The 13,704-nt window shown below is 48.9% G+C and overlaps 1 protein-coding gene across 1 annotated transcript in view; it reads left to right on the top strand.

Moving 5' to 3' along the window:
- SIMC1 (SUMO interacting motifs containing 1) overlaps positions 1-13,704 on the top strand; it is a 373,014-nt gene that overhangs the window by 123,485 nt on the left and 235,825 nt on the right. Inside the window, exon 3 of the mRNA XM_078652825.1 lies at positions 9,418-9,647. Coding sequence (XP_078508951.1) covers positions 9,418-9,647 — 230 coding nt within the window. The remainder of the gene's footprint in view (positions 1-9,417; positions 9,648-13,704) is intronic.

The following is a 13,704-nucleotide window of genomic DNA, read 5'->3' as shown; positions in this document are numbered from 1 at the left end:
ACTCTTCTGAATCCCTGCACCTTGCAAAAGAGGCAGCGCCAACTGCTGGACTGCACCTGCTGCTCCTTGGGTTAGTAAAGAAAGGACTGTGCCTGTGGTGTTTGGCTCAAGAAAAGTAATTCCTGTGACCCAGACTGAAGTAGTGACTCCAAGGGTCAGTCGGCTCACCTCCTGTTCCAGGTCCAGGTCCATAAAAGTTAGTAAACCTTTCTGGTCAGTCAGTAGCCACTGGCAAGGGACCACCTCTGACCACCGGTGTGCAGCCAATAAGACCTCCACTCTGGACTGAAAAGTTGCACCTGTCTGCCAGACCAGTGAGAGTCGCCAGAGTGTGGATTGGTCACCAAAGACCAGCACTAGCCATCACCAAAGGATACCACTGGACCCACTGATCGGAAGTCGGTATCCCAGATGTTGCTGGGCTCCTACTTACTCAAAGAGGACTTAGAGGGGCTCCGACCCTGTGAGCAAAGTCTCCTCACCTTGCATGTGGATCGAGCAATAACCCCAGGAGGCCACCTTCAACCACACATCACTCAGAGCATCTTTCAGCCTCTTCCGTTTCATGCATCATCAACATCTGGACCACTCCAATGAAGTCAGTGGCGGTTGTGATGTAAAGTGTAGAACTGGACTCGAGACTGCTTTGGTGACCAGGTAACTGTCCAGTTACTCCTTATAGGCCCCACTGACATTCAACCTGTTGGAATTGATTTGATCACCCAGTCCGGGCTGAAGTAGCCGAACACAACTCTTTTAAACTCTTCAAAAGTTTACAAACTTTATAGTTATCAATGTTTGTTGCTGCTTTGGACTATAAAGCTGAGTTTTGTGTTTTACTTAAAAATCTATATCTCTGGAACCAACTGGTAGATTTTGCTCATCTTCAAAAATTCATGAAAATATAAATCTGAAAGAAACACTTAGTGATAGATTCCTTACCTTAGAATTACCCCCAGGCTTCAGACTGGATCCGGAAAGTTTTTCGTCAGCAGAACCCCTGTGCATCGGTAGGCATCGTCGTGCGGCTCTGCGTGCGTTGTTGCCGTTGATTTCGCCGAGATTATGTTTTTCCGTGCCTGCAAGCACAGATCTGGGAAGAGCACGTACCCCCATTCACTTATTGACTGAGTTTTTTCAAGGCCTTTTACATAATTTTCTTCTGAGTCGATCGATTCCTGGTGTCGTAGGGATGCCCGGCTTCAAGAACTGCGAGGACTGTCACCGCATGATGTCGGTGACGGACCCGCACCTCGTATGTCTCTCCTGCCTGGGGCGCAACCACGACTCCAAGTCGTGCCCCGACTGCCGGGACATGGTGCCGAAGACTTTGCGGGAGCGTCCCGAAAGTTGCTGGAAGTCCGGCAGTCGACTCTGCGCCGCTCAAGGTCCCGGTCCCGTGGGAGGTCGAGGGACCGGTTGCGGAGCAGTCACCATCGTTCCTCTGGATCGAAGTCTTCACACTCTGGGTCAGGTAAATTGAAGCATTCCAAGAAGAAGTCGAAGAAACGTCGTCGCGCTTTGACTTCCCCTTGCCGTCGCGGCTGAGAGTGCGGGTGGTGCCACACCCGCGGCTCCGGCGGAGCCTGCAACGTCTCCTCCGGCCTGCCCATCTTGATGATTTGATTTGATTTTACATCTTGTAAAGCGCAGCGTATGCCCAAGGGCGTCTTGGCACTAGAACAACCTAGAAGCTAAAATTCCAACTGATTTGATTTTATATGAACTTATTAGTTTTTAAACAGCCAGGTTTTCAGCAGACTTCTGAACAACATCATGGAGTTACTATTTTTAATCTCTAAAGGAAGGGAGTTCCATACCTTAGCCGTTCCAACAATAAAACTCCTCCTCCCCCCACCCCCCCCCAGCGTACCTGCTTGTACCTCGGGACTACCAATAAATGTGACTGTGCTGATCTTAGATTTCTAGAAGGAGAGTATTTCCTGAGATGTGTTCTCAGATAAAGAGGCCCTTTCCCCTGTAGTGCCTTAAATGCAAGACACTTGAGCCTTGAATATAATTCTCTTCCCCACTGGCAGCCAGTGGAGATCCCTCAATCGATCAGTTACTGCTTCATGTTTAGAGATATCCAGAATTAATCTTGCCGCTGCATTTTGCATCCGTTGGAGTCTAAGTAGGAGCTGTGCCTGAAGTCCCACGTATAAAGCGTTTTCGTAGTCCAATCGAGATATGGCCAATGTGGTGACCACCGTTTTTAACGTAGCCGCAGGGATAAACGGACGGATCTTCCTGATAATTTTTAAGATGCCCAGAAGGTGGAGGTAAGCTTGTTAATTTGACCTTCAAATGTCAATCTTTGGTCAAATATTACCCCCAGGTTTCTAACCTTTGAGACTGGTGCTGTGCAGTCGCCCAGATCAGCCGGCCACCACCTTGGGGACCAGAAGGAAGTATTCGAACCTAGTAGCAGGACCTCCGTCTTGTCGCCGTTCAGTTTGAGGCAATTCTTCTGCATCCATGTATTAATCTGTAGCATGCAGATATTAAAGCGGTCAGCCATCTCATCGATGTTGTTTGATACTGAGATCACCACCTGTGTATCATCTGCATATGATATGACAGAATGATTGCCACCAGCGGGGCCACATAAATGTTAAAGAGAGTGGGACTCAGGGATGAACCCTGAGGCACCCCACATGGCAGCTCGAATGGTTTAGAAGCCATCCCATCCATTTCTACCAAAAAATTTCCCTGTGTTAAAAATTATGTCAATAATTTGGTGACACTGTCTTGAAATCCCTGATCCTCAAGTCTACCGATAAGGATTTCATGGTTGACCGTGTCAAAGGCCGCCGATAGATCTAACAAAATCAAGGCGGCCTTCTTTCCTTCACCCAGTGTTTTTCTTAATTCTTCTACTGCCATCACCAAGGCGGTCTCGGTTCCATGCCCCTCTCTAAAACCATACTGAGAATGATCTAAAAGTTCTCCTTCTGCGATAAAGGATGTGATCTGCCTATTAATCAGCTTTTCCAACACTTTGGCGTAAGAGGGGATCCTCGATATTGGCCTATAGCTGTTAGGTTCTGTCTGGTCCATATTGGCTTTCTTTAACAAAGGTCGAACCAAAGCTATTTTCCATGACTCTGGAAAAATGCCTGTCAGTATTATTTCTAAGAAGACTATTCTAAGTTGCTCACTGATCAGCTTTGGACACAAATGAAAGATTTTGGGCGGGTAAGGGTCTGACGGCGCTCCTGCCTTTTTGTTATCTTTACTACTTGGATGATCTGATCTTCAGTAGCTGGGAGAAAAGAGAAAGTTGTGTCACCTTTTCCGGGTCTGTAGGCGACGCCTGCTCAGGTGCAAGAGTTTCTTGCTGCCATGGCCCGACTATTTGGGCCGTCTGGCCCCGACCAGGGGTCCTGCCCTTCCGACGCCGGTCCCTCTTGCCCCGGCGCCACTATCGGCTTCGGCCCTGGCGCCACAGGACCGCCCTGGATCCAGGCCCGATCCCGGGTGACACCGGTTGACCTGATAACACCTCCACCGGTGTCGACCCCACCTCCGACGCCGTCCCCAGTTTCAGCCCTGCGCCGGATGCGGCGCCGGAACCGCGTCGTTCGACGCAGATTCCGACGCCGATGAGGCCTTCCTACCCCTACGTCAGTCCTCCTTATTTTCAGCCTGTTTCACAGACTTCGGAGGAAGGGGAGGACTGGGAGGGGGTCTGAGGACACTCTCACACAACAGTGTGGTTATGACCTGGACTAGGCAGAGGATTTGGGGGATCTCAGTGGTCTAGACACCTCGACTGACCTTGGCATGCTGTCTCCTCCTTCTGTGGCTACGGAGGAAGGAGCAAGTTACGCAGTGGTGTTGCGTAGGGAAGCCAAGGCCCTCCACCTCGAACTCCCTACAGTGGCCGTCAGGACAAACTCCTGACTGAAGTGCTTCAGCCGGCGGCAACCTCTTTGAAGCCCTTGCTGCCTATTAATGATGCACTGTCTGACGTTCTTTTGGGCACTTGGTCTAGGCCCAGCACAGGGGCTCCTGTGGACAGGAATGTGGCCCAACGCCATCACCGGGCGACCCCCCCTATTTCTCTCCCAACATCTCACCCCTGATAGCTTGGTAGTTCAAGCCTCTGCTTCCCAGAGCGCATTCCCTTCCGCACCTCCGGATTGGTAATCCAAGAAGCTGGAGCAGCTGGCAAGAAGCTATTTTGATCTGCCAGCTTAGGGCTGCGGTCGGTGAACACCGAATGCCTCTTGGGCTGTTACTCCCACTCTGTGTGGGACACGGTTGCGCAGGTCCTGCCCAGCTGTCCGGAGGAGGCACAGACAGTACTTGCTCAAACTATCGCAGCTCGAAAGATGCAGCTAAGTAAACCATTTGTTGTGGGCTTGATACCGCCGATCGCTAGGCAGGGCGATTTCCACGACGGTGGTGCTTCAGCGCCACGCCTGGCTGAGGACACTGGCTTCTCTGGGGATGTCCAGAACACTTTGATGGACATGCCCTTCGATGGCATTCAGCTTTTTGGCAATAAAGCGGATAGTACGTTGGAGGATTTTAAGGACTCACGGGCTACGGCCAAGTCCTTAGGCCTGTTGGCCACTCGGCCACCTCCGCCTTCTGCTTTTCGCTCCTTTCATGGCAGCGGAATGGGTGCCCCAACATGTTCATTTCAGAGCCACAGGCCTGTGTAGCAACAACCTCAGCGTGGCCGCGGACTTGGGAACCACCGGGCGGTTCTGGGGGCCAGCGGGCGGGTCAGTCCACTTCCACCCTCGCGGCATCCACCTCAAACCCTTTCTAGTCCGCACTTTCAAACCCATCAAACACCAGTGGGCAGCAGAATACACCATCATCTTCCCCACTGGCGCAACAGCACCTCAGACAGGTGGGTGCTGCAAATAGTCTGAAGGGTCTACTCCCTCCCCTTCGAGACTACCCCTCCAGCCATGCCACCTGAGTACCACCGCATGTCAGGGGACGATCTTGGACTTCTTCAGCAGGAAGTCACAGCCCTCTTGGCCAAAGGGGCCATCGAGCGCGTTCCTGGGCCAGAAGTAGGTTGTGGTTGCTATACCCACTACTTTCTGGTCCCCAGGAAGGACCAGGACCTGCGTCCTATCTTGGACCTCATTAACGTCAACTGCTTCCTCCGGAAGGAGAAGTTCAAGATGTTGATGCTAGCTCAGGTCTTGTCTGCCCTCGACCCTGGAGACTGGATGGTAGCGTTGGACTTGCAGGGTGCTTTTTTCCACATCCCGTCCTGCCGGCCCACTGGCGTTACCTGCGGTTCACGGTAGGCCACAAGCACTTTTGGTTTACCGTGGTCCCCTTTGGCCTTACCAGCGCCCCTCGGGTGTTCACGAAAGTGATGGCGGTGGTCGCAGCTCATCTGCACAGATCAGGGGTTCCAGTCTTCCCCTATCTCTACGACTGGTTGTTGAAGGCAGGCTCACCCCAGGCAGTCGTCTCCCACCTCCAGACTACAGCCGACCGCCTGCATTTGCTGTAGTTCTCCATCAACGTGCCGAAGTCGCACCTGATTCCCTCACAGAAGCTCCTCTTCATCGGAGCGGTTCTGGACTCTGTGCAGTTTCAGGTTTATCCTCTCGAACAGCGAGTCCGGGATATTCAGGCTATGATTCCGATCTTTCAGCCTCTATCCCAGGTTTCGGTCAGGGTCACCCTCTGGCTCCTGGGCCTGATGGCCTCCTGCATCCTGCTAGTAGATCATGCCAGATGGCATATGTGGGCTCTGCAGTGGGATCTGAAGTTCCAGTGGGCTCAGCATCAGGGTAACCTGTCCCATCCCGTCCAGATCTCAAAGGGCAATGCACGACAATTGCAGTGGTTGCTCACAAATCTCGATTGGGTCAAAGGCAGATCCCTCTCCTTTCCCCAACCAGAACACACAGTTGTGACGGACGCGTCCTTTCTGGGATGGGGCGGCCACATGGGAGAGGCAGAGATCAGAGGACTCTGGTCTCCGGCGGAGTCTGGGCTCCATATCAACCTTCTGGAGCTGCACTGAAGGCATTCTTTCCCTCTGTCCGGGGAAGACTAGTGCAGGTGTTCATGGACAACACCACCGCCATGTGGTACTGCAACAAACAGGGCGGGGTGGGGTCGTGGACCCCTTGGCAGGAGGCTTTGCGCCTCTGGACATGGCTGGAACATCAGGGCATTTCCTTGGGGGTTCCATACCTGGCAGGTTCTCTAAACGCCAAGGCGGACGAACTCAGTGCATGATGGATCACGAATGGCGTCTAATCTCTGACGTGGCGCAAGGTCTCTTTGAACAGTGGGGAGATCCTTGGTTAGATCTATTTGCCACCGAAGAGAACGCTAAATGTCATCACTTCTGCGCATAGTAATTTCCAAGACGGCACTCGCTCAGCGACGCTTTTCATAGCGAGTAGAGTTGCGGTCTACTATACGCCATTCAGCCTATACCACTTCTACCCAGAGTGCTGAAGAAGATCAAGCGCGACCGGGCCCAAATCATTCTTGTGGCTCTGGACTGGGCTCGAAGAGTATGGTATCCCGAGCTACTCTGCATGGCGATTGCTCCCCGATCCGACTGCCTCTTCGGGAGGATCTTCTGTCGCAGCAACAGGGGACGGTCCTCCACCCGAACCTGTCCAGCCTCCACCTCCTTGCGTGGAGATTGAGCGGTGCCAGTTGACGTATTTTCACCTGCCTCCTGAAGTCTGTGATGTAATCTTGGCAGCCAGGCGTCCTTCCACTAAAGTGGTATAAGCCTGCAGGTGGAATAAGTTTGTGGAATGGTGCACCGCAAAGGTTGTGGATCCTCGTTCTGCCCCTCTTTCAGTGGTCCTTCTATTCCTACTTTCTTTGGCCCAGCAGGGCTCTGCTCTGGGCACTATCAAGGGCTATCTCTCTGCCATTTCTGCCTTTCTAAGGCTTCCAGATCAGCCTTCCCTTTTCAAGTCCCCTGTTTTATTAGATTCTTAAAAGGAATTACTCATCTTTTTCCTCCTGTTCCCTTCATAATGCCTCAGTGGGACTTAAACCTGGTTCTGACATATTGGATGTGTGCTCCCTTTGAGCCACTTCACAACTGTCCTCTTCGTCTTCTTACTTTGAATACAGCATTCCTGGTGACCATCACCTCTCCCAGAAGAGTGAGTGAGCGAGCTCCAGGCTCTTTCTTCTGAACCTCCTTTTCTTTCTGTCTTTCCGGACATGGTTGTTCTCAGGACTTGTCCTTCTTTTCTGCCAAATGTTGCCTCTGCCTTTCACATCGGGCAGACCATCACTTTGGTCACCTTCTTTCCGCCTCCGCATCCCTGGAAAAAGGAAGAGAGGCTCCACGCCTGGACCCAAAACGTGCGTTTACAGTCTACCTGAACCGCACACAACAGTTCTGGGTGGATGACCAGCTCTTTGTTGGCTACATGGCGCCAAGAAAGGTCGGGCCGTGCACTAACGGACCATCTCTCGGTGGGTCGTTCTGTGCATTAAGGCTTGTTATTCTTTGGCTAAAAAGGAGCCTCCGGTGGAGCTGCGCGCCCATTCTACCAGGGCGACGGCAGCCATTACTGTTTTGTGACGGGGAGTTCCCTTGCATGACATCTGTCATGCAGCTACGTGGACCTCGCTGCACACTTTTACCAAGCATCACTGCCTGGATAGCCAAGTCCGGAGAGACGGCTTCTTTGGCCGATCTGTTCTCCAAGAGTTTCTGGTGTGATCTTGGTTCTCAGACCCACCCACCGGCGTTGGTATTGCTGGGGTATCTATTCTAAGGTAAGGAATCTATCACTACGTGTTTCTTTCAGATGCACAAGTTACTTACCTTCGGTAACAATATATTTGTAAGAAACATTAGTAGTGATAAATTCCTTACCGCCCCACCCATCCTCCCCTTTCTGCGAACTGATTTCTAGGGTTAAGGTCATCCCTTTCAGGGCCCTAGTTTCAAGGCACTAGTGGTCAGTTTCTTGCATGGCTCTGCGTTCCTGGCGCGGAAAGTCGTGTACAGAACTGACGTCAGCGCGCATGGGCGCGTTTAAGTAGCTACAGTGACGTCATCTCGGCGATGTCGGTGCCAAAGACGCACGCTGAGCCACACGACGACGCCTACTGACGCACAGGGGTACTGCTGAAAAAAAACGTTCCGGATCCAGTCTGACGCCTGGGGGCAATTCTAAGGTAAAGAATCTACCACTGCTAATGTTTCTTACAGATATATCGTTACCAAAGATAAGTAACTTGTGCTTATTTTTGTTAATTGGTTCTGGGTTTCGTTCTTGCTGTATGACTTTTTTATTCCATCCTTTGGTGCGTCTAAATGCTTTACACTAGTTCCTTTTATTTAAGCCCTTTCCCCTCCTCAAACCCACAGCTACCAGGGTTGATCAAGAGGTTTTACCAATGAGCCTGCTTAGACCCAAGACGGTTTCGTGAGTGTATTACACGGTAAAATCGCACATCCATATCATATAATACACCACAATCCTCACAACTACCTTTCTACACAACCTGCTGTAGAAATCTGAAATTAGATGGTCTCTGGGAAGGGTGACATTCAGGGCGTGATCACCCCATTGACTGACCTTCGGGTCTTTTGGAATGAGGCGACTAGGCTACCAAAGTGGTATTGGTGTAAAAATGTTCTGCCTGTTTTAGACGCATGCTGCTTTTTTGAGGTTATTGTGGTACTCCTTACTCAACAATGGGGAATGATTCAAACATGTTAATGTATGAAAGAGCCAATGCCGGACAAATTGGGTCTCTGATTTGAATGCAGTCAGGGAAATGTGTAGTCATTGGCAGTACTTAGGCAGCATCTTCATCAACATCTTCTTGAGCCTATTGTACAGTAGTTGTGTTCAGAAGTGACACCAGCAGGTGTTCACTTGGAACCAGAACAGATAGTAAAGTAAGCTGGCATGCCTCTGTTGGAGGAACAAAGGAGCACATAAGGCAACACAGGACGGTCCAGGATGAGGCCTGGAGCAGGTTACTATCTGTACAGTCCTGTCTCTCTGTGCAAGGTTTAGCGGTATTTTGTTTGAATTATTTTGTGTGAAACCATAGCTAGCAGCTTTAACTGGAATACAAGCACCCAGTTCACCAGTGAACTATAACCTTCAGTGTGCACCCACCTTGGAAAAAGTTCTTGACGTCAGCGAGCAACTCCAAAAGTTGGTTTATTTTTACGATTCCAAGTTTTGTTTCAAAGTATGTAATCACTCACATTTAAATTGCTCAACATTGTGAATTCAGCCCAACATTCTGAATTAATGGGGCAGATTGCTCTGCTGTCATTTTCGAGCTTTTTATTGGTCTTGTGCACAATGTGCATGTTCAGCACTACGTTCTTCTGTGTTTGCCTGTGCGTTTGTGTCTGCGCGCTCCTTACAAATAATAATTACTGTGCAAAAACTTACCCCACTCACTCCTCTTCTGCAGAACCGTCAGCGGCATCCTGTTCCCATCTCTGACCGGCGTCTGAACATGGTGAATACCACTATTGAGGAAGACTTCTCTCAGGGAACCCTGCAGTTTCTCTTGGAATTCGTGTCCCCCCAGCACTACCCTCCGAAAGACATTGTGTCACATGTGGTCCGGAAGATCCTCTTACGCAGCAAGGATGTGGCTGTGCTAACTGACGCGTACACGGTGCTCATGAAAATTCAAGAGTAGGTACATGGCTTTATACTCTATTAAGCTTGCTGCTCTTAGCCTCCAAACCCACACGACCCCCCACTACTCAGTCAGCATACTTTACTTGGCTGTACCTTCTCTGGTGGTTTCCGGATGGCTTAATCTTCAGTGTACAACAGCCTTTTCCAGTGAACAAACACAGTCTACCTCTTGTGGGAAAGCGGGAGCTCGCGGTTGTCTAAGCTCGAATTAGCCATCTTCAGTCAGAAAATAAACTCCTAGAAGAGTAAGATAATGAGGTCTTTCCCTTCTTGAATACAGGAATCTCCGAGCAAAATGGATAGAGGTGAACACAATTTGGATGGGACCAGCAGAGGTATTGATGTGGCCTCTCCACTAAGTGTGAGAAAGGCAAAGCTATTGGTTTAGAGTGATAGAGAGAATGCCATTTAATTGTAGAATCTTTGTGGTCAAAGGGATACCGAGAGTTCTTCCAGTGTGAGGGCACAGTGTTATGTAGGCAGACCCACTGGAAGTATGAAGTAGCATAGGACGAAATTATGTGGAAGTGATGACTAAATTCTGCGTCAAGACGTGGCATATTCTATGCAGTATTATATAGCTACTTTTTAATTTCAGCACACCTTAATTCAGCCTGGGCAAAAGTTTCTCAACATACCAGTTTATCACCAGAACACAGCTGTGAGTAAATGAAAGGTGATCAGCTAACGTGCAGTGAGTGGTGCTACCACTTCGCACACCATGTGTTTTTCTTTTTTTAGTTTATTTTGTAACTTTTGTTCTCCTGGATAGATTGTTTCATAGATTCACTTCCTTGAATGATTCATTATTTATTATTATTCATTATTTGTCTGGCCAGCAATCCTCAGTAGTCAATTTACAATTTCAAAAAGCTTTATTCGATTTTTTACAATCATAAAAGCATATACAACCAGCAATACATCAGGATTACAGGTTAAAACAGATGTCTGGCATTAATTCATATAAAACCCAATAAAAAAGAGAAGATTTTAAATCAATAAAACCACAAGTTAAAACATTGGATTTATCGACTTTATATATGTACAATATAAAAATAGTTAAATCAAATCAGGGACACAGTGCAATTTGGCGCGCCCTCAAGATCCAAGACCAGCCTAGGAATTTCACCATAGCCAGTGCAATCGGTAGCGATGTATCTGTGCGCAAAATTCGATCTGCCTCCGCAGCTGCCCTGGTACCCAGAAGCTTACAGATAGGTAACAACCAAGCCCGCCGTGGGGCAGCATGGACATCACAAACCCAGAGAATATGTGCCGTTGTCTCATTATTGGCAGTGCATCCTGGGCACCCAGCTGGGGTATGTGGTGACCATTTCAAGGGGAAAGATCTTACAGGGAGGGACCCCACCCTGAACTGGAGGTACAATTTGCGATCCATAGGTTTCGTGATTGCATCCCAATATAATTCCATCCTAGGGACCAGTTTATGGTCCATAAAGTGGCTAGTAAGGGAAGAAGACTCTCGTTGTCTTGCATTATTCAGTGAAAACAGTTCCCAATACTTAGCCTTTAACAAAGATTTAGATGGAAAAATGGAGTTTGCAGGATCGGTCCACAATACAGTCAGTCCTAGCTCCCCTAAAAGAAGTCGGACTGCCCTGAGCCATTTAATTTGATGTAATGTGTCTGACTTAATGATATCTAGGAAACCCTGGACATAGCCAACAAGTTCGGGAGTGGTCCACAATCTCCTCCAATAGAGGAGTGGACGCAATTTGGCTATAGCTGCAATGGGTTTCTTACCTAGATCTAACAATGGACACATAGGAGAGCTCTGGGGAAGTCCGGTTATATTTCTTAGAAACCTGTTCTCTACTGAGGTAAGAGCTACAAGAGCTACAAGGTTCTCACAGCCCCACACCTCTGAACCATACAATGCTGAACTAACAACCTTCAGATTATAGATTTCAAGGAAGGGACTGATAGGCTTGGAAAGGGTGCGATTGTACTCCTGACAGAGCGCCACAGATATCTGTCTGAGTTTGAGAGAGGCTATGTCGATTTGCCGGCCCCACTTCATACTACCTTGGAAGTTAACTCCCAGATAGGTGAACTCATTGACTATTTCAAGAGGGCCCTCTTTCATTGCAAATCCTCTCGTGTTTGCCTTGCGTGCATTAAACGTCATTATCTTAGTTTTTGACACGTTGACCTCCAATCCCCTCTCACAGCAGAAATCCTCGAAAATTTGAAGAGCTTTCTTTAGTCCGCTCGGGGTCTTGGAAAGGATCCGCGTGTCATCGGCAAACATCAGGATGGGTACCTTTTCGCCAGCAAGTATGGGGGCATCAGTCGAAATTCTGCTCATACAATTAGCAATTCCATTAATATAAAGCATGAATGGGGGCCATCACACAGCCCTGCCTAACACCACGTTCGACTGGAAATGGTTCAGTGACTTCCTCCTGCCCACCCCATCTAATTTGGGCCTTGTTATCTTCGTGAAGTCTACTGATCAAGGATAAAAGATCCTGAGGTAGGCCTAGTTCTTTGAGGACAAGCCATAATTTGCAACGGAGGACTAGATCAAATGCCGCCCTAAGATCTACAAAGGCGGCATAAAGGCTGCCTTTGCCCAATGTAACTAGCTTCCAGTAAATTAAGATGAATCGAAAAACTTGGTCGATGGTGCTTGTAGCTGTTCTGAATCCAGCTTGTAAAGGTGACAAGATTCCGAACTCCTCGATCCACTCCTGGAGTCTATTAAGCACCTTCCTTCCAACTAGTTTCTGGGAGCAGTCAATCAGGCTAATTGGCCTATAGTTCCCCCGGTGGTCTTTGTCCCCTTTTTTGAAGACAGGGATGATTTCTGCGTTTTTCCAAGAAGTGGGAATCGATGCCCCTTGTGCAATTGCATTGGAAAGCAGAAAGATATAGCGGCATCAGCTAGGTTTATCATGTAACAAGGTGTCGCCCGGTATGCCATCAGGCCCCGGCGCTTTCCCAGGTAGGATAGAGCTCAGAGCTGTCTCGACTTCCCTCAGGGTAAAGGTTTCCCTCTGGTACATCACATTCATAACTTCGACTTCCTTCTCCGGGGGGTAGCGGAGTATTGGGGTTTAAAATGATTAACCCAGGCTGTTACTGACACATGATTCTGGGGGCGCCTGACCCCTAGGGGGCCAATTGTAGGTGTTCCAAAACCGCTTAGGGTCCTTAGAAGCACACGCCACCCTCCGATCTTGCCATATTTGGTCTTCCCAGGTTTTCTTAGCCTTAAGTTGTGTTTCCTTATAGAGTGCTCTTGTTTCACGTACTTTAAGTGGTATACCTCCCTTAATCGCTTTCCCTAAGTCCTTGCGTGACATCCGGCATTCGTCATTATACCATTGCCCCTCAACTTGTGCAGGCACTATAGGTTTCTTCCCTTTCTTTTCAAATAAAGTGCGTAGGAGAGTAAAGAAAGCAGTATGCGCATTCCCTGAGCTATCATGGACTCCAATCTGTGAAGTACTGCCCTCAAGCTCTCTAATTGCATGATGCAAACTTAATGCTATGTTGTCAAGTAAAGTTGGTGATTCTTTAACCTGGACCCACTTAAGTCTCCTTAGGTCGTTGGCTTGGACCACCTCCCCAATATAGCTATTATCCCTTCGATGGTCAGTTATCCTAGTACAAAGTATAAACATGGAGCAACAGAGCGTGTTGTGGTCACTTTCGACCCGATCAATGATCGTCATATCCTCCACCAATAGCCACAGTCTCAGACTTACCAATATATAATCAATTCTGCTAGCAGAGTACCCATTATTAAAGGTTGGTGAAACTAGCCTATCTGATTTAGTGCGGCCATTCAGGGCCCTTAGGCCTCGTTCAATGCAGATACTATTCATCTGAATGATCACATCAGTCCACTTCCTAATGAGCAGTAACTCAAGCGATGGAACTAGCCAGTTCCTATCTTCTGCCTCAGCCCAAATGGCATCCTCCACGGTAAGCGGTTCAAATGTGATGTTAAAGTCACCCATAACTATTACCTTGGTGATGTCTGGAAAAGTGTCAAGGGGCTGCTCCAGAGCCGCTAAAACTC

The sequence above is a fragment of the Lissotriton helveticus genome, chromosome 7, assembly GCF_964261635.1.
Source record: "Lissotriton helveticus chromosome 7, aLisHel1.1, whole genome shotgun sequence".
In the NCBI taxonomy this organism is placed as follows: Eukaryota; Metazoa; Chordata; class Amphibia; order Caudata; family Salamandridae; genus Lissotriton; species Lissotriton helveticus.
This window is presented reverse-complemented; position numbering and strand designations above follow the sequence as displayed.